At 42.3% G+C, this 20,211-nt stretch overlaps 1 protein-coding gene across 2 annotated transcripts in view; it reads left to right on the top strand.

The window, feature by feature from the left end:
* ARMC2 (armadillo repeat containing 2) overlaps positions 1 to 20,211 on the top strand; it is a 66,577-nt gene that overhangs the window by 5,250 nt on the left and 41,116 nt on the right. For both annotated transcript variants that reach the window (XM_077302556.1, XM_077302546.1), the window contains exons 2-6: positions 7,471 to 7,593; positions 9,731 to 9,970; positions 10,686 to 10,758; positions 12,009 to 12,180; positions 14,889 to 15,081. In XM_077302556.1, coding sequence (XP_077158671.1) covers positions 9,756 to 9,970; positions 10,686 to 10,758; positions 12,009 to 12,180; positions 14,889 to 15,081 — 653 coding nt within the window. In that variant the 5' untranslated portion in view covers positions 7,471 to 7,593; positions 9,731 to 9,755. The remainder of the gene's footprint in view (positions 1 to 7,470; positions 7,594 to 9,730; positions 9,971 to 10,685; positions 10,759 to 12,008; positions 12,181 to 14,888; positions 15,082 to 20,211) is intronic.

The raw sequence follows: 20,211 nt of genomic DNA, 5'->3' as shown, positions 1-20,211 counted from the left end.
CATTCTCAGTCTTCACTTTGCAAAAGGACTGTGGGGTATTTATTATTGCAATGTTTTCCCCTCAGATATTTGTGTGTGTTTGTTTCATTTCATGAAGACTCTTAGTTCTGTTTGTTAGTTAGAATTGTAAGCTGCAGGAACTCTGTGGTCCTGAAACCGGTTTCTTACATCCTTATATCTTTTTGCTAATAGATGCTGTACCAGACCACATACCTCTGCTGTTTAAATCTAAGAGCAGGAACCTCATTTCTGACTTACGAGCAAAAGGGAACATCACATGTTTAGAGCTGCTGTTCAAATATCAGTTAAGAGTATTAACTTTTAGGGTTTCTGTGTGTAACAAGCCTATTTTAATCTTTGAAGATGTATAGCAGAAATTCCCAACTAGGGGTCTTTGGGAGCTCCAAAGGGGGTCCATGGCCTTTCCCTTCAACAAGCTGGGGAACTGGCTGCTTCCATTACTCCCCCCTCCCCTGCTCCTGAGTATGACTGAGTTCTCTCATGGTTTCTGTACCTGGGAGGGGAGGGAGTCTTTATGCCCACTCCCACTTTAAACTGCCTCCTGTCTCTCCTGCCATCAGACCTCCTGGACCCAGCCTGTTAACATGGGTGGTCATGCTACTTCCATGTCACTTCTGGGTTGTGTGGCAGGGAGGCATAGACAGCTGAAGTCACTTCCAGGGTTCTCTGAAGCCTGAAAAATTATTTTAGGGGCTCCTACATTGTGGCGCAGAGCCTCTTGTGGTGCAGAGTGGTAAGGCAGCAGACATGCAGTCTGAAAGCTCTGCCCATAAGGCTGGGAGTTCGATCCCAGCAGCCGGCTCAAGGTTGACTCAGCCTTCCATTCTTCCGAGGTCGGTAAAATGAGTACCCAGCTTGCTGGGGGGTAAACGGTAATGACTGGGGAAGGCACTGGCAAGCCACCCCGCATTGAGTCTGCCATGAAAACACTAGAGGGCGTCACCCCAAGGGTCAGACATGACCCGGTGCTTGCACAGGGGATACCTTTACCTTTACAATGTCAAAAGGTTGAAAAAGACTGATGTATAGAGTGAATTGAGGACATTGTTATTTAGGCCTTGACTTTTACATAAGTCAATTTTTCATACGTGTATAAAGTTTGGGTTGCATTTTAGTATACATATAACAATTGTTGGTACAATTTTTGGAGTAAAGAGGCATACTGATACTTTACCTTTTGGTGCATCCCATGGGCAGGGCAGAATCAGTTGGAAAGCATCACCTTCTAGACTAGTTCCTCTGTACAGTACAGGATTTTCTCCATAGGATTTGTTCAGTGCAAAAGATGCATGGTTCTTGGATACATTTTCTACATTTTATTATGCAGAAGCTGAAGTGCATAGAATCATAGAATCATAGAGTTGGAAGGGGCCATACAGGCCATCTAGTCCAACCCCCTGCTCAATGCAGGATCAGCCCTAAGTATCCTAAAGCATCCAAGAAAAGTGTGTATCCAACCTTTGCTTGAAGACTGCCAGTGAGGGGGAGCTCACTACCTCCTTAGGCAGCCTGTTCCACTGCTGAACTACTCTGACTATGAAAATTTTTTTCCTGATATCTAGCCTATATCATTGTACTTGTAGTTTAAACACATTAGTGCGTGTCCTTTCCTCTGCAGCCAACGGGAACAGCATCCTGCCCTCCTCCAAATGACAACCTTTCAAATACTTAAAGAGGGCTATCATGTCCCCTCTCAACCTCCTTTTCTCCAGGCTGAACATTCCCAAGTCCCTCAACCTATCTTCATAGGGCTTGGTCCCTTGACCCCAGATCATCCTCGTCTCTCTGCTCTGTACACTTTCAATTTTATCTACGTCCTTCTTGAAGTGAGGCCTCCAGAACTGCACACAGTACTCCAGGTGTAGCCTGACCAGTGCCGTATACAATGGGACTATGACGTCTTGTGATTTTGATGTGATGCCCCTGTTGATACAGCCCAAAATGGCATTCGCCTTTTTTACCGCTGCATCACACTGCCTGCTCATGTTTAGTTTACAATCCACAAGTACCCCAAGGTCTCGTTCACACACAGTGTTACCTAGAAGCGTATCCCCCATCCAGTAGGCATACTTTTCATTTTTCTGACCCAGATGCAGAACTTTACACTTATCTTTATTAAATTGCATCTTGTTCTCATTTGCCCATTTTTCCATTGTATTCAGATCTCGTTGAACTCGGTCTCTATCTTCCGGAGTATTTGCCAGTCCTCCCAATTTGATGTCATCTGCAAACTTGATGAGTAGTCCCTCCACCCCCTCATCTAGATCATTAATAAATATGTTAAAAAGTACCAGACCGAGCCCTGAGGTACCCCGCTACTCACCTCCCTCCAGTCTGATGAAACATCATTGACAACAACTCTTTGAGTGCGGTTCTCTAACCAATTCCCTATCCACCTAACTATCTGAAAATCCAGATTGCAGTCCTTTAATTTATCCATCAGAACATCACGGGGAACCTTATCAAAAGCTTTACTAAAATCCAAGTAAATGACATCAACCGAATTTCCACGATCCAGCAAACCTGTTACTTGGTCAAAAAAGGAAACCAGGTCGGTCTGAGCATTTCTGCTTTCTCTGCATCCTCCGTTAGAGTTTGTCCATCCGCACCCAACAGTGGGCCTATTGCCTCCTTTACTTTACGTTTGCTCCTCACATAACTGAAAAATCTTTTCTTGTTACAGTGGGCTTCCCTGGCCGATCTTAGCTCACTCTCAGCTTTGGCCTTTCTGATTGATCTACAGTGCCTAGTAACCTGTAGGTACTCTTCTTTAGAGCTCTGTCCTTCCCTCCATTTCCTGAACATTTCCCTTTTCTTTCTTAGTTTCTCTTGAAGTTTTCTGTTCATCCAAATAGGCTTCTTAGAGCTCCTGCAGTGTTTTTGTCTTTCTGGGATAGTCATTGATTGAGCATGCAATAGCTCGTTTGAGTAGCACCCACCCTTCACATGCTCCCTTCCCTTCCAGCATTCTCATCCATGGTATGACACACATCATGTCTCTGAGTTTATTAAAGTTTGCCCTACGAAAATCCAACATCTGCGTCTGGCTACAAGCTTCCTTGCCTCCCCATCTCAAAAGGAATTCTATGAGGACGAGGACATGCTTTAGAGTAGTGGTTTTCAAACCTGAGAAATCCAGGGGTTTCTCAGAAACCTAATAAGGATTCATCAATAAGAAGACAAGCAATGACAGACAAAGTCCCCTTGTTACACAGTGTGTACGGACTTTGCCGTAACCAAGTCCCCTTGTTACACAGTGTGAAAGCCTTGGGCACTGTCCTAGTCCCTACTATTGAATGCAACTGGAGATAGTTCAGCTGAATCCTGCCCAGAGCTTCAACTGATAGCTTTGTATGCCAAACAAAATTGCCTTACATACTGATTTGAGAGAGGCTAAGTCAAGGGTGCAAAAATCGGGATACAAAACAGCTAGTTGGGAGATATCAGAATCTCCAAAAAGAAGCAGTATGGCTTTGATGGAACAAGAGGAGAAGGATGGCATGCCCTTTGTTTTTGAGCAGTCACATAGCTTTTCCACAAAAACTGTATCATTGGGATGGCGTGCACAGACATATTTATAAGTTGGCTATGGCACTTGAAGTGAAGATGTCTGTGTGTGAATTGTTGTTGTTATGTGCGAAGTCGTGTCCGACCCATCGCGACCCCATGGACAATGATCCTCCAGGCCTTCCTGTCCTCTACCATTCCCCGGAGTCCATTTAGGTTTGCACCTACTGCTTCAGTGACTCCATCCATCCACCTCATTCTCTGTCGTCCCCTTCTTCTTTTGCCCTCGATCGCTCCCAGCATTAGGCTCTTCTCCAGGGAGTCCTTCCTTCTCATGAGGTGGCCAAAGTATTTGAGTTTCATCTTCAGGATCTGGCCTTCTAAAGAGCAGTCAGGGCTGATCTCCTCTAGGACTGACCGGTTTGTTCGCCTTGCAGTCCAAGGGACTCGCAAGAGTCTTCTCCAGCACCAGAGTTCAAAAGCCTCAATTCTTTGACGCTCGGCCTTCCTTATGGTCCAACTTTCGCAGCCATACATTGCAACTGGGAATACCATAGCCTTGACTAAACGCACTTTTGTTGGCAAGGTGATGTCTCTGCTTTTTAGGATGCTGTCTAGATTTGCCATAGCTTTCCTCCCCAGGAGCAAGCGTCTTTTAATTTCTTTGCTGCAGTCCCCATCTGCAGTGATCTTGGAGCCCAGGAAAATAAAATCTGTCACTATCTCCATTTCTTCCCCATCTATTTGCCAGGAATTGAGAGGGCCGGATGCCATGATCTTTGTTTTCTTGATGTTGAGTTTCAAGCCAACTTTTGCACTCTCCTCCTTCACCCGCATCAACAGGCTCTTTAGTTCCTCTTCACTTTCTGCCATTAGATTGGTATCATCTGCATATCTGAGGTTGTTGATATTTCTCCCTGCAATCTTGATCCCAATTTGCGACTCCTCTAATCTCGCATTTCTCATGATGTGCTCCGCATACAAGTTAAATAGGCAAGGCGACAGTATACAGCCTTGCCGAACTCCTTTCTCAATTTTGAACCAGTCAGTGATTCCATGTTCAGTTCTCACTGTTGCTTCTTGACCTGCATATAAATTTCTCAAGAGACAAATAAGATGCTCTGGTATTCCCATCTCTTTAAGAACTTGCCACAATTTGTTGTGCTCCACACAATCAAAAGCTTTAGCATAGTCAATGAAGCAGAAGTATACGTTCTTCTGGTACTCCCTAGCTTTCTCCATGATCCAGCGTATGTTGGCAATTTGATCTCTAGTTCCTCTGCCTCTTCGAAATCCTGCCTGTACTTCTGGAAGTTCTCGGTCCACATATTGACGGAGCCTAGCTTGTAGGATTTTGAGCATAACTTTGCTAGCATGAGAAATTAGTGCAATGGTGCGGTAGTTTGAACATTCTTTGGCATTGCCCTTCTTTGGGATTGGAATGTAAACTGACCTTTTCCAATCCTGTGGCCGTTGTTGAGTTTTCCAAATTTGCTGGCATATTGAGTGTAGCACTTTTACTGCATCGTCCTTTAAGATTTTGAATAGTTCAACTGGAATGCTGTCACCACCACTAGCTTTATTGTTGCTCAGACTTCCTAAGGCCCATTTGACTTCACATTCCAGGATGTCTGGCTCCAGGTCAGTAACTATCCCATTGTGGTCATCAGGGATGTTAAGCTCGCTCTTGTATAGTTGTTCTGTATAATTTTGCCACCTTTGTTTAATCTCTTCTGCTTCTGTGAGGTCCCTACCATTTTGGTCCCTTATCATACCCAACTTTGCATGAAACGTTCTCTTCATATCTCCAATTTTCTTGAAAAGATCTCTGGTCCTCCCCATTCTATTGTTTTCTTCTATTTGTTTGCACTGTTCATTTAAGAAGGCATTCTTATCTCTTCTAGCTTTTCTCTGGAATTCTGCATTCAATTGAGTGTATCTTTCTCTTTCTCCCTTGCCTTTCACTTCCCTTCTTTCCTTAGCTATTTGTAAAGCTTCCTCAGACAGCCATTTTGATTTCTTGCATTTCTTTTTCTTTGGGATGGTTTTAGTTGCTACCTCTTGTACAATATTGCGAACCTCCGTCCATAGTTCTTCAGGCACTCTGTCTATCAGATCTAATTCCTTAAATCTATTTGTCACCTCTACTGTGTATTCGTCGGGGATATGATTTAGTTCATACCTGAGTGGCCTAGTGCTTTTCCCTACTTTCTTCAATTTAAGCCTAAATTTTGCAACAAGAAGCTCATGATCTGAACCACAATCAGCTCCTGGTCTTGTTTTTATTGACTGGATAGAACTTTTCCATCTTTGGCTGCAGAGCACATAGTCAATCTGATTTCTGTGTTGACCGTCTGGTGATGTCCATGTGTAGAGTCGTCTCTTGGGTTGTTGGAAAAGAGTGTTTGCTATGACCATTGTATTCTCTTGACAAAATTCTACCAGCCTGTGCCCTGCTTCATTTTGTACTCCAAGGCCAAACTTGCCTGTTATCCCGGTTATCTTTTGGCTTCCTACTTTAGCATTCCAATCCCCCATGATGATAAGCACATCATTTTTTGGCGTTGCTTCTAGAAGGTGTTGTAGAGCTTCATAGAACTGATCAACTTCATCCTCTTCAGCAGCAGTGGTTGGGGCATAGACCTGGATCACTGTGATGTTGAATGGTTTGCCTTGGATTCGAACTGAGATCATTCTGTCATTTTGGGGATTGTATCCCAAGACTGCTTTTCCTACTCTCTTATTGATTATGAAGGCTACTCCATTTCTTCTGCGAGATTCTTGTCCACAGTAGTATACCTGATGGTCATCTGAATTAAATTCACCCATTCCTGTCCATTTTAGTTCACTGATTCCTAAAATGTCGATGTTCAGTCTTGTCATTTCTTGTTTGACCACGTCCAGCTTGCCTTGATTCATGGATCTGACGTTCCAGGTTCCTATGGAATAAAAATCTTTACAGCATCGGACTGTCTTTTCGCCACCAGTTACTTCCACAACTGAGCGTCCTTTCGGCTTTGGCCCAGTCGCTTCATTCATTCTGGCGCTACTTGTACTAGCCGTCTGCTCATCCCCAGTAGCATATTGGACACCTTCCGACCTGAGGGGCTCATCTTCCAGCGTCATATCGTTATGCCTATTGGAACTGTCCATAGAGTTTTCATGGCAAAGATACTGGAGTGGTTTGCCATTTCCTTCTCCAGTGGATCACCTTTTGTCAGAGCTCTCAGCTATGACCTGTCCGTCTTGGGTGGCCCTGCACGGTATAGCTCATAGCTTCACTGAACTACACAAGCCCCCTTGCCACAACAAGGCAGCGATCCTTGAAGGGGGTGTGTGTGAATAGGGTGCTATAAATGGAATTTTCCCATCACCACAAACAATGCTTTTCACACATTCAGTTGTAAGTCATCAAGTATGCATTCCTGGTGTGGAGAAATCAACTGATATAGGCATGTGTTGAACCAGCTTGTACACTTACCTTAGAAGAGAGACATCTGAAAAACTAAATAAACGTTATGTATTTATCTGTGCTATTTTTTTTTAAAGGAAGAGAATGGGGGCTTGAAAAAAGACCACAAGAAGAGAATGTTGAACTCTGAGAAATTACATAGGAAGAGAAATCAGTGTGTCTTTTTTAATGCAGTGAATTAAAAATGTATCAGGTAGATTGATGCTGGTATCTACAAAGAAGTTGAGCTAGCATCTTGCCTTGTGTAAATATGGAAGGAATTCTTCATCAATGCATGGACTATGTGGTACTTGCGTTTTTAAATATTGATTTATCCTGTCTAGAGTATTAATGTTTTTTTGTTTTTTTTTTAAACTGTGGTTACAATTTATACTTTAATGTAGAAAGCTATGCTTATATTCCATTAAGAGTGTCCCTTGATAACTTGTATTGTTTGTTTTGACAGCAAATGTTTTCTCTCTGTCATTCAGATCCTGGTGTAATACTGTATTATTCACTGACTCTTCAGACTGTGGATGTTTATAAGGACGTTTTCTATGCATTAAGGAAGCTGTTTTGTTTGGCTCTGAAGTGAATATCATTTGAAATCTTTGGTGAGTATTGTAGCCTCTCTCCTCTCCCCTTTTCCCTCTTTAAGGACACTCAGAGTGACACCCCTTTCCACTGGGGGGGCCCCTTCTGTCCCTAGTCTGGCTGCTCCCACCACAATTGTACTCTGCTTGGGCCCTGCAGATCTTCAATGGGCTCACTAATCCTTAAACCACTCCTGGTCATTTGAACTTCAGTACTACATGAAGCCTTGAACTGACCAGGGACAATTTCTTTTCTCCTTTGGGATTCAAACTAGTATTTTTGAATGCAATGTATTAAACCAACCATAAATAATTTTGGGAATGTTAGAGCATTCTTGGACAACAGAATCCCATCTCGAAATGATATCAGTGTCTTTTGTATTGCTTTCTATTTTTGAAAAGGCAAGTAATGTGTTGAACTAGTCTGTGAAGGCAAGAGATAACGGGGTGATTCATGCAAGGTAATGGGAAAATAGAAATGTAGGCAGATTCTGAAGGTGGCTTCCAGCCCCATACTTAGTTCATCATTCTTCTAGCTTGTATAAGGAGAGAAGTGAGAGTTGGGGAGTGGGGGAAAGGAGAATTTGGGGATTTTTTTCCAGAGGCCCTTTTCCAGTTTTTCTGGTACTGCCATTTGCAGCTGTCTCCAAGGTGATATCTAAATCTTCATATGCATACAACTGCCGCCCCCAATAAGCATCGAGAAGTGAAACATTTTTCACTAAGTTCCTGTAAGAATATAAGCGAAATCATATTGGATTTGGCCAGTGGCCCTCCAATCCAATATTCTGTGTCACACAGTGGCCAAAACGCAGCTGTCATCAGGAGGTCCATTTGCTCCATATATTTAGCCAATCCCCTCTTGAAGCTGTTTCTCCTTGTAGCTGCCACCACTTCCTGCGGCAGTGAATTCCACATGTTAATTACTCTTTGGATGGAGAAGTTCTTCCTTTGGTTCTAAACCTCCTGCTGCTCATTAATTTCATTGAGTGCCCACCAGTTCTTGTGTTAAGAGAAAGGGAGAAAAGTACTTCTTTCTCTACCTTCTCTATCCCATGAATAATTTTGTAAACCTCTACTATGTCACCCCTCAGTCATTTTTTCTCCAGGCCATTTTAAAAAACCTTTTCCAGTGCTATATTATCTTTTTTTGAGATGTGGTGACCAGAACTGCATACAGTATTCCAAAAGAAGCTGCACCATAGATTCATGCCGGGGCATATGATACTGTTTGATTTGTTTTCAGTTCTCTTCCTAATATTCAACAGCATGGCATTTGCCTCTTTTATTGCAGTTGTATACTGAGTTGACATTTTCAGTGAGTTATCCAAAATCTCTCCTGATCAGTTACTGCCAGTTTGGACCCCATCATTGTTTATTTATGGTTGGGATTTTTGTGCATCACTTTGCACTTGCCCACGTTGAACCTCATTTGCCACATTGACATCCAGCATTTCCCTGTGGAGCACCTCACAGTCCTCCTTGCTTTTCACTGCCTGGAACAACTTAGTATTATCTGCAGACTTAGCCATTTCATTGCTTACTATCAACTTCAAATCATTAATGAACAAGTTAAAAAGCACCAGACCTCGTACTGAGCCTTGCGGTACCCCAGTACTTGCCACCATCCACTGTGAAAACTGGAAACTGAGCTATGGATGTCAACACACCTACACTCGTAAATGTAATGTATGTATACTTGAGTCACATGATCATCAATATAGAAATTAAGATATGACTACAAATTTGGGGTCTACATTTTATTACACAAAAGATTTCCTTGTAAGCTGAAAGGCAGCAATAATGTCTGATATGTTTCCCCGGTCAAACACAGACTCTGTGCACCAAGAAGTCATTCTAGACTATCTTCAGATGTTAATGATGTACATTTCTTAGGGTTGTTTGATGGCAGAAGAAGGTAGAAAATATAGCAGTAATAGAAGGAACAGTGCAATACTGTAAAAACAGCACTTTGCTGGAATGTGGATTAGACTGTGCTGTATTCAGTATGGACACATCGTCATGGAAGGTGGGCTTATGGCAGTTGGAGTGCAAACCATGGGGACTGGATATGCCTCAGTATGAGATCTGAACTGTGAAAAATTTACATTGCTCATGAGCCCCTGGTAGTTTTATGTTTTCTGTTCCTTCTAAGCAGCATGTAAAGTGCTTATTTCAAGAAGATGTCATCAAAGAACAAAAATGTGGAAAATTCAGAAGCTTTCTATAGGCCTTCGTTAGCTGTTCAGAAGACCAGCGCTGAGATTATAAATGAAGCCCGAAATGCATTAAGAACATTAAGAACTAGAAGACCATTTACACCAAGAGAGGAACAAAGGAAGCTTTTTGGATCCACCTCTTCAAGGACACCTGAAAATAGACCACCTTCTTCTTTTAGGTATGGGGGCTTGAGAAGAGATATATATTCGGTCTGAGGAGGGAATAGAATTTCACCAGTGTTCATTAAGCAGTGTCATGGAAATACAAAAGACACATTTCAAATAGTCCAGCTGTTCCCATGAGAGATAATTCCTTCCTGCCAGATATGTGAAGAGACACAGTTTAAAAGTGTTTCTGGCTTCTTGAAAAATATATAGAGAGTTAATTTTCAGTGCAAAACTATTACTTGGTTTTGTGTGTAAAAACCAGACAAATCCACTGTCTGGTTGTCTCATCAGATTCTGTTAATTTTCTGATCCCCAAAGGAATTGCTTCTGCAGAAGAACTATTTCTGCTCAGATTGCAGTTCAGTAGTAAGCATAGAAGGGGCAGTGGCATTGCGGTGACTAATAGCTGGTGTCTTGCTTGTTACTTTAACCTCTACATTACTGTTTTGTCTAGAATTCCAAGAAAGCACTTTGGGAGCTGTGACAGGCTGCACTCTTTAAATGCTTAGAATGCTGTACAAACAGCTGAAGGACTATGAAATTCCTCACAGAAACAGGCAGTCTTAAGTGACAGGTTGCTGTAAGCTATCTGATTGGTTAGCATCAGCTGAGCAGAGAAGAATTAGCACTTTTACTGTGCTAGCATATACAAAGAAAATACACCTCTTAGGGAGAAATAGTTGTCTTTGCATGACTTAACATTAACATAGCCTGTTCTTATTTCAGTCTTCATGCTTCCAGCTTTGAATCGGTTGAACCGAGACCTGTTTCTTGTGCACGCCTTAGCCCTCTGGACCATGTGCGTATTACCTGTTAGCATAGTTATGTGTCCTCTCTACTAAAAAGTTGATATTTTGTACCTAGGATATAGCAGCATGGTGTAGTGGTTGAGAATGGTGGCTTCTAATCTTGCAAGCCGGGTTTGATTCCCTGCTCCTCCTCATGCAGCCAGCTAGGTGACCTTGGGCACATCACAGCCCTTATAGTGCTATTCTGACCAAGCAGTCCTGTCAGAAACTCTCTCACCCTCATCTACCTGTTGCGGTAGATGTCTGTTGTGGAGAGAGGAATGGAAGGCGATTGTAAGCCACTTTAAAACTCCTTTGGACAGTGAAAAGAGGAGTAAAAAAAACAACTCTTCTTCCTCTAAGATTAAAGACAAAATTCTGTGACTTGTACAGATTAGGCAAATTAAACCCAAGTCTCATTTAGCACACAAATCCTTTTATAGTTGTTTTCCTGGGCACATTGCTAGGTTTAGTTTTTTTTTTAACTGTTTTTAATTTTAATGTTTGCCATGACAAAAATAGTATTAACAATAATATTAACAGACTACAAACAAAAATACACACATTTATGAGTGTTTCAGTAAACTTTTTATTATTATTCCATAGTTAAATTGGATATAATAAAAAAATTTTATATTCTTAAAGGGAAGACTTTGTTCCTTTTAAGCAGATACTTGTAGTCATGAATGTTGGAAACTTTAGTTTGAAATAACAAAACCTGAAATTCTTAGTTAAGTTAATTTAAATTTTGCTACCCTTTTCTATGATTGTTTCTTTGATTTTGTGGAATTGCTGTACATTTGCTGCTCTGCCTATTGGAATTTATATTGTGTACAAAAGTATTTTAATTTCTATCATACTATTTTTGTCCTAATGGCAAGTTGCTTTCTCCAGAAATACAGTATGTTTGGAAATTTGTAATGACATTTTGTAGACTTTTACTACAATGGTATGGGCCTGACAAATTTCCCCATTTGAGTCCACATGTGTCCTACGATCCCAAGGTCCCTATTCCAGGTATCATCAATCAGGCAGGTACTATCATCAGCAGCAGCAATCAAGTAGGATATAAAACATTTTTTTTTCCAGTGGTGGCTCCAAGTATTTGGAAAATTTGATGTTGAGGAAGATTCTCAGTAAATAGCTTGTGGTAGGAACTATGATTGTGCACCTTTCCCCTCATTTTAGTCCACTCGCGTTAACAGGAATTATAATCTAAAACCAGTTTATATGTTGTGTTTTGTTGTTTGTATTGTAACAGAAGCCAAAGTTGCTGTTACCTTTATCGGGCAATGAAGAGTATCACATTTCCCCCTGTAAAATACCAGTGGATCCAGAGGAGACTGGAAAGGTCAGAAATGCCCGTACATGTTTGTTTAGAACTGCCTCTCATGGAAACCTTCTCAATGATAAAATATTCAGTTCAGTTGAGTGTAAGTTTATTTCCTTTCAATTTGTTTTACCAACATTATCTGTTAAAGAATTTAAGATTGTGAAGTTGGGGTAGCTCAGTGCTTCCCAAATCTTTTGGGGCCATTGTCACCTTAGTTCCATACAGTCATCCCCAGTGCCCTTTGCCCTACTCTATAAGACATTTTCCAGAATAGTGGTTGCACAACCCACTAAGGAAGATTATAATAACAATAACATTCAAAACATTAACAGTTAATTGCACATTCATTCAAAATCTAATTAAAACATTTTAGATTAATTTATTCAAGAAAATTGATGAATTTGATCCTGACAGTCTTCAAGCTGTGACTGGACAGATACTTATCCTGGATGCTTTAGGCTGATCGCACACTGAGCAGGGTGTTGTACTAGATGGTCTATATCAGCAGTCCGCAACCTTTTTCAAGTTGCAGCCCGTTGCCAAGGGGTGGGGGAAAGGCTGACCCGGGCCCCCGTGCATGTGCGGCAGCGCCATGCAAACACACATGTGCAAACTTGCCGCACATGCGCGTTTGCGCCCAACGGGGGCGCAAACATGCACAAGTGGCAGTGCATGTGTGGGGCTGCTGCGCATGCGTGTTTGCGCTCCCGGCAGGGATGCAAATGTGCATGCGTGGTGGCTTTGCACATGTGCAAAACTGCCGCTCGTGCGTGCTTGTGCCCCCGTCGGGCGCAAACGCGCATTTGCGGCAGGTCCGTGCATGCGCGTTTGTGCTGGCGGCCGTGCTTCCCTTTCCCCTGCCTCCCGCAGCAAGAAGCTTGCTGGGCTGCAAGCTAATCGGCCACTTCGGCGGCTGATTTGCTCGCGGCCTGGCGACCTTCTCGCTGCAGGGGGTGGGTGGAGAGAAGGAGCCACGACCTGCTGCCAAAGCTCTTGTGGCCTGCCATTGCTGTGGACCAGGGGTTGGGGACCACTGGTCTATATGGCCCCTTCCAAATATAGGATTCTATGATCCAGCAATACCAGTTTTTCAAAGTCTGATAGTCATTTGGCAGTAATCTTAGATAACACATTTAGCAACTACTTCACTGTTTGGTAAATTCTTAATGTGAGAGATGGCCTTGATGAAGTGTTTTAAGAACCAAAAGGCTAAAGAATTCCAAATCTACAAGCCCTGTAATGCTATGTCATAATATGTAACAAACGTGTTAGGAAAATACATGTATTTATTACCATTTATTACCATTGAATGAAAAACACTTTTAGGCTCACTACAGTAGCCTCAAGACAGAAAAACATATATACATGTATGTCAAATATAGACCTAATGCAATCCTGACCATGTGCATTTTGGTCTAACAGTCCTCTTCAAGCACAATGATTACACAATGGCACCAGACATTGCAATATTAATACAATAATTTCTAAAACTTGGACCATGTTAGAATTGTTGTAAACATTATCTGTGACACAAGGCAGAGATAAATGTAATAAAATATAATTTCAGAGGCCTCATATAAGTCAACTTCTTGGTTGAATACATGTGTTAGGAATGGTACTCTGGTAGTATACATTCCTATCCTAGTGCAAGGAAATATAGTACAAATGTTTTTTGGAGCCCATGCTATTGTAGTAGTGCCTTGATGAAGTGACACCAGTTTCCCAATGACTTTTAAAGCCACTTAGTAGAGTCTTAAATCACCATGTTTAGTAAGCTGAATCAATTTCTTTCCTTGGAAGAAAATGTTGGAAGACCAGATTATAGTCACATCCTACCAAATATGATGCTGGAAAAGCAACAAAGCTTCTTAACGACAGTACATAGAGTTGGATTGTAATCAGAAATTTCCTTCTGTACCCAAAAGTCTTTTATGATTTCTTAAACTTTTAACTTTAGCTCAATGTCATTTTGTAGCTCATTCCTCCCATATTCTAGCTTTCTCCATATCTGAAAATAAATTCATCACCCAGTCTGGAAGTTCGATTGCAAGAAGATCCTTAGATAATTCAGACTTTTCTCCATGCAGCAAATCCAAACAGTCTCAAAAAACTTGCATATCTTCATCTTATGTCCTACCTTTCTCTTCTCACTCAAGAATTAAGGCCTATATTGTGTTTGAGTAAAGTTAACTTATATATAGGGGGTTGGACTAGATGACCCATGAGGTCCCTTCCAACTCTATTATTCTATGATTCCATGTTTTATTGGAATGACTAGGGTCCAAGCCATTGCATTCAGGAATACAACAGGTGTTAGATGGGGGGGGGTAGGGGTGGAAGAACTCTGAGGATGGCCTCCCCCTCTCCCGAGGACCTGGAAAGGCTGCACAGCAGGGATCTGCACCCTCTGAGCCTTGGAGGGAAGTGGAAGGAGGAGGGGGTGGTCAGAGTGGGGGACAAAAGGTGATTGGCTGGCTGCTGGACAGACAGGGACGCCGGTTTGAAGACGAGGCACTCAGGAGCGGGACAGCTGCCCTGAGTGGGTGTTAAGCACTGAGTGGCACTTAAGCCATGAGACACACTCCTCCTCCAAGTCCTTACCAGAAAGATATTATGTGGAACAGATGTTTACTACAAAAAGGCTCACCTGCATCCATTCCGTTGTTGTTTTTTTTAGTTGATGATGGTTAGCAAGGACAGTTATTAAAAAGCAAAGAAAAATAAATTCTTGTGACTTTTCAAAGACAGCTTGCTGTGTTTGTGCCTTGTAAGAATGCTTTAGCAAGAAGTCACTCTTGGTTAATTCAGGCAAGAGACTGAGTTTTGAAGGACAAGCAACCCTCGGTGACATTCCAAGAAGTGATGAACACTTTTCAGCAAAACTAACTGTCCAGTCAGGCTTTGAAGATGAGGGTCTTCCGTTAGCTTATGAAGATAAGGTGGAACAAGCCAATTCTGAAATGCCAGAAATAACAACGCCATCTCAAGTCATCAGTAAAAGGTCAGACCTTTCTTTTTGTCTTTATCCTTGAGGGGCTGGAATTTTCATACAGGATATTTAAAAGCATATAGGCACCTTTGTATTTGTTTGTATTTGTTTTATATATGTTTGTATTGTAATGGAAAGTATGTGGAAGATGTTCAGATCCATGCTATTGTAATTTAGAGAAAGCAACAGCAGTGATATACTAAAACTATCATTTCCTTTGGAACTTTAGTATAGACTAGTAATCAAGCCCGCTGTAATAAAAATACAGCGGGCGCTAGGTAAGGGAGCCCCCGGCAGCCGCATGAAGCGCCTCTCGCCGCGTCAGGCCGCCGGCAAGGGAGCAACTGCGAGCTGCGAGCCGCGCGGCTCGCAGTTGCTCCCTTGTCGGCAGGGCAGGAAACGGCTGGGCCAATCGACAGGCGCTTTGCGCCTGCCAATTGCCCGGCCAATGGTCTGTCCGGAGGAATGGGCCAATCGGCACCCTTCCTCATCCCGGACAGAGCCCGCCCTAACTCCTCCCACTAAGCCCTTACGGCTTTATTTAGTCGCCGCGGGCTGTGTTAAGATGTGTACATCCATTGTATGACATATATAGATGGTACAGTTAAATGGTTATAACGTATAATGCTCAAAATCACTTGGTCTTGAACTGAACAAAATTTGAGTACAGTGGCACCTTTCAGACCAACAAAGTTCAATTCTGGGTATAATTAAACTTAATGGGTCTTAAGTGTATCATTGGAGGTCACACTTCGGTTGCTTCAGATCAGCGTGGTGACCCACCTGAGTTTAGAACCGAGTTACTTTCACAATTGTCTTGCAGAATTAAATCTGTTTTCTGCAACCAACCATTGAAGCTGGCTGCCTGTGTAAGGCAAGCAGAACTTTATCTGCCCCTTTTTGTATTCTGATTTGGCAGTGCTGGCAGAATGAGGCTACTGAGGGGCCATTGGAGGCAGTGACTGGCATGGCTTTGGGAGCCTTGCAGCCATCTCCACATGTATGCCATCTCCACTCCCGATGCTCATCACCCTGTGCTTTTTCACTTTATTCAGAAAATATTTATTCCATCTGTCTAGGGTACCTGCCCAGGGCATCTTACCCCCTGCCCCCCCAAAGTGTAGAAACACCATAAGTTGTTTAATAAGATTCATAAATAAGATTCATTAAATCCCAGCCAGAACATAAAAGACTGATCAGCTTAAAATGAGTCTTACAAAGTCTTCAGTCTACAAGCAGTTATCTCCTGGTTCTCAGGATAGATTGAGCTGCAGAGATGACTGCTAGTACTTTCCTATTACATGGGTAATCTATTGCTTAATCTTATGCTTTGCTAAAAATTGCAAAAAAGAGAAAAGGAACAGTTGGTAGATTCCTGTTTCCCGTGTGTTCCTTAATTCTGTATACTGTTTTTTGCCAACAGCAGATCAGGAGAGAGATGCTTATAGAGCTCTGTGGTGGGGATTCAGGGCCCCAGCTATTAATATGGTTTCTGATTTATATAGCTTTCTTGAACTTTTCATCTTGGAAGAGCAGAAATATGTTTCTCCTAACTTGCCTGCAGGAGGGTTATTTTGTTTATTAATAATAGTGGAGGTCCTGATAATCCAGTGTTTAGAGGCCTGGCTGCAGGTTGTCCTCTGAATCCCCCATAAGAGAGTTCCAGAGTGCTAGTTAGTTACAACAGCAACAAAAATCAGATCCATTTTATTCACTGGCTTTATTCACTGTTGGCTTGTGATGTCCTTAATGCCATTAAGGTGAGTAAGATGCTTTTTTTTTTGTTTCCATTTGGTATTGAATTTGCTAATGGCTATTGGCCCCTAGGTCCACTTATCTTGCTTGCCAGTGCATCAGCTCTGCTTTGGGCAGCATACATGCAATTACATGCTGTTGCAGATGAATCTGACAGGTTTGAGAGGTCAAGAGATGTAGTAATATCTAATGACTTCTCACACTTCATATCCAAAGCTTTCTCTTCCATCAACTAAAATCTCTATGTCAGATCTCCTGGTTGGTCCAGCTGTTGATCAATACCCACATCTCTAAAATAAGCTGCTAGCAATGCCCTGTGGTTGTTGAAAAATATTTTGTAGTAATATATAGTAGTACAATCAGCTGATATGTTTTAATTGTAGCCCTGATAACATTGATAACTAAACCCTAATTGTATGAGGTGCATTTTTTGTTGTTGTTATGTGCGAAGTCGTGTCTGACCCATCGCGACCCCATGGACAATGATCCTCCAGGCCTTCCTGTCCTCTACCATTCCCCGGAGTCCATTTAAGTTTGCACCTTTAGAACATAATTAATGAAAAACACATTTATCCTGGACGTAACCTTAAAAAGGTAAAGGTAAAGGTATCCCCTGTGCAAGCACCGGGTCATGTCTGACCCTTGGGGTGACGCCCTCCAGCGTTTTCATGGCAGACACAATACGGGGTGGTTTGCCAGTGTCTTCCCCAGTCATTACCGTTTACCCCCCAGCAAGCTGGGTACTCATTTTACCGACCTCGGAAGGATGGAAGGCTGAGTCGACCTTGAGCTGGCTGCTGGGATCGAACTCCCAGCCTCATGGGCAGAGCTTTCAGACTGCATGTCTGCTGCCTTACCACTCTGCGCCACAAGAGGCTCTGGACATAACCTTAGTCTGTACCAAAAGAAAAGCTTAGAGACTGAATGGGAGTTCTTAGCTCTCAGGGGGTAAAAAGAAGCCAAGTGGGGGAAACAGTGTTCCTGCACACTCATCTTTTGGTACTGTAAATTCCATAAGCTGCATGCCTATCTTATGGCCTTCCAAAATTCACTTTTGTTCTGCTCTTCCGGAGGGCAGCAAGAGTGGAGATTAGTTTCAGTGCCAAGTGCATACTTGATTGCAAAAGGTTGGGCCTCTACTGTGCTTTATAATTTATGAGACTCTGCCTCATACTGAGTGATAATTGTTAAATTCATGGGTATGCTCAAGTGCCCAATTTGGAGCTTGCTTTCCAAAATCATTGTTGCAAAGTTGTTTATTCACCTTCATCTAAACTGACATTTCCCCCTCTATACTCTTCCTTTGCCACTGGCAAACCACCCCGTATTGAGTCTGCCATGAAAACGCTAGCGGGCGTCACCCCAAGGGTCAGACATGACTCGTTGCTTGCACAGGGGATACCTTTACCTTTACCTTTTTTACTCTTCCTTTGCATTTTCTTGACTGCCATACCCTTTGAACACCAGATATGTAACTGCCCTGCATTTGAACCAGATTGTTACTGAATGTGGTTTGACAAATGCCTAATTACGGTACTGAAAGAGTTGAAGGATAAAAATCTTATGTAAGTGGAGTGATACGCTTTAAGACCAAATAGTTGTACTGACAGGGAGAATATATTCAAATAGGCACCTCTCATTTTAAATATGTGGCATTTGTTCAGGTATGTGTTTGGAGCTACAGCTTTGTTCCTAGCTGTGTGACTGTAACACCCTCTTTTGACAAGTATTTTTTCTATTTTATTTCTGTCTTGTGCTTCAGTTCCTGGAGAGCAAAGGTGTATTTGAGGCACAAATATGCTGTCTGAAGTACTGCCCAGTAGTTTCATTGACAATGTAGGCCAGGGAGAGTCAAACTGCGGCCCTCCAGATGTCCATGGACTACAATTCCCATGAGCCCCTGCCAGCATTTGGAGGGCTGCAGTTTGACTACCCCTGAGGCGATAAGCATAATGTTACTTTTAAAATTTTTACTTGTTAGAAGATGTAACCAAATTACCATCGAATGGTATAAATGGGAAGGATGGGCCCTGCAATCCATAGAAAACGTCTGTCTTCCTTAATTATTTTTGAAAGCTCAGATAATTGCCCTTATCCTGGAAATCCTGTGGGTCCCAGGGTCGTGCAGATCAGTAGGCACGTTGTCCGTGTGGAATTCTGTTGCTTGGCTGAGAGATGGAACTGAAAACACACTGCAGGGTTCCCAGATGATTGCTCTGTCCATTGAAAAGTGCTACAGAAATTTCAGATAATTTATAACTTAATGCACTTAATTGTGTATGTACCGTGTTCCCTTATTTTTTAAGAAAGTTAATATATGAATGTTGTATAACCACGAAGCATTCTACGAGAGTGGCATTTTAAGAGTGTGAAGATAGCAGGCAGATCGAGTTCTCTGTCTCCTGGCAGGAATCATCGTGATCCTTTCCGCCCGCAATAGGAACATTACCAGGACAGCGTTTTATGTTCAGTTACAATGGCGACCTCGTGTGGTATAATGGTTTCATTACAATGTGTTTAGATTTCTTAGCAACACACCATGGTATTATATTCCCATATGGGATTATAGTAGTCTTTAAAAGCGAGGTTCACAGTCTGCTAGTGCTGCTTGGTCACTGTAGAAAACCAAGTGGCTGCAGTTGCTCAGAGTGGTTTAGCCCAGCTTTGACGGGTGTAACAGGGAAGCAACAACAACAACAACAACAACAACAACAACAAGCCTTTAATAGCATATAAAAGTACAATATAAGAAGGGAAAGTGCAAAAGGATCACAAAGCACTGCTGGAAAGATCAAACATCAGGGAAACCTGTTTGTGGTTCAGTTTGATCTAGCCACAGTGATTCATGCTTTAGTTTCATTTACCCTTGACGTGTGGTTGGAACCTGAAGCTACTGTAGAATGCTGCATCTAGACTGCTGTTCAGGACAAGCTAATGGGAGTGTCCGACCCTTTTACGACAGCATTGAACTGGCTTCTGATTCATGCCCAAAGACAATTCAAGGTGTTGTCTTTGTGCTTTAAAGCCATACGTGATGGGGGTATCTGAAGGACAGTCTTCTCCCATACTTTCTTGCCTGGAATTCATATTGTAGAGGGACGACCTCCTGATTGTTCAACCGATCAAAGAAGACCTTCTGGGAGGAATGCAAGAGAGGGACTTTTTGGTGGCAGCCCCACAGTTATGGAGCCACCTCTCCAAGGAGGTGTGTCTACCCTCAATTGGCAATTGAAGGCACTTTTATTTAGGACTACATCTCAGTGATTTATTGATTGGCAGTCCTAATTGGAGTTTTTAAGTTGTGAATTTATGGGGTTTTATAATAATGTAAATAACAAGAAAGCCCATTGTGTAGAAGGGAACGAGCACTATACCGGGCTCTAGCCT

The sequence above is a fragment of the Paroedura picta genome, chromosome 1 (genome assembly GCF_049243985.1).
Source record: "Paroedura picta isolate Pp20150507F chromosome 1, Ppicta_v3.0, whole genome shotgun sequence".
Lineage (NCBI taxonomy): Eukaryota > Metazoa > Chordata > Lepidosauria > Squamata > Gekkonidae > Paroedura > Paroedura picta.
The sequence above is the reverse complement of the archived record's forward strand: the minus strand, read 5'-3'. Positions and strand labels throughout refer to the sequence as shown.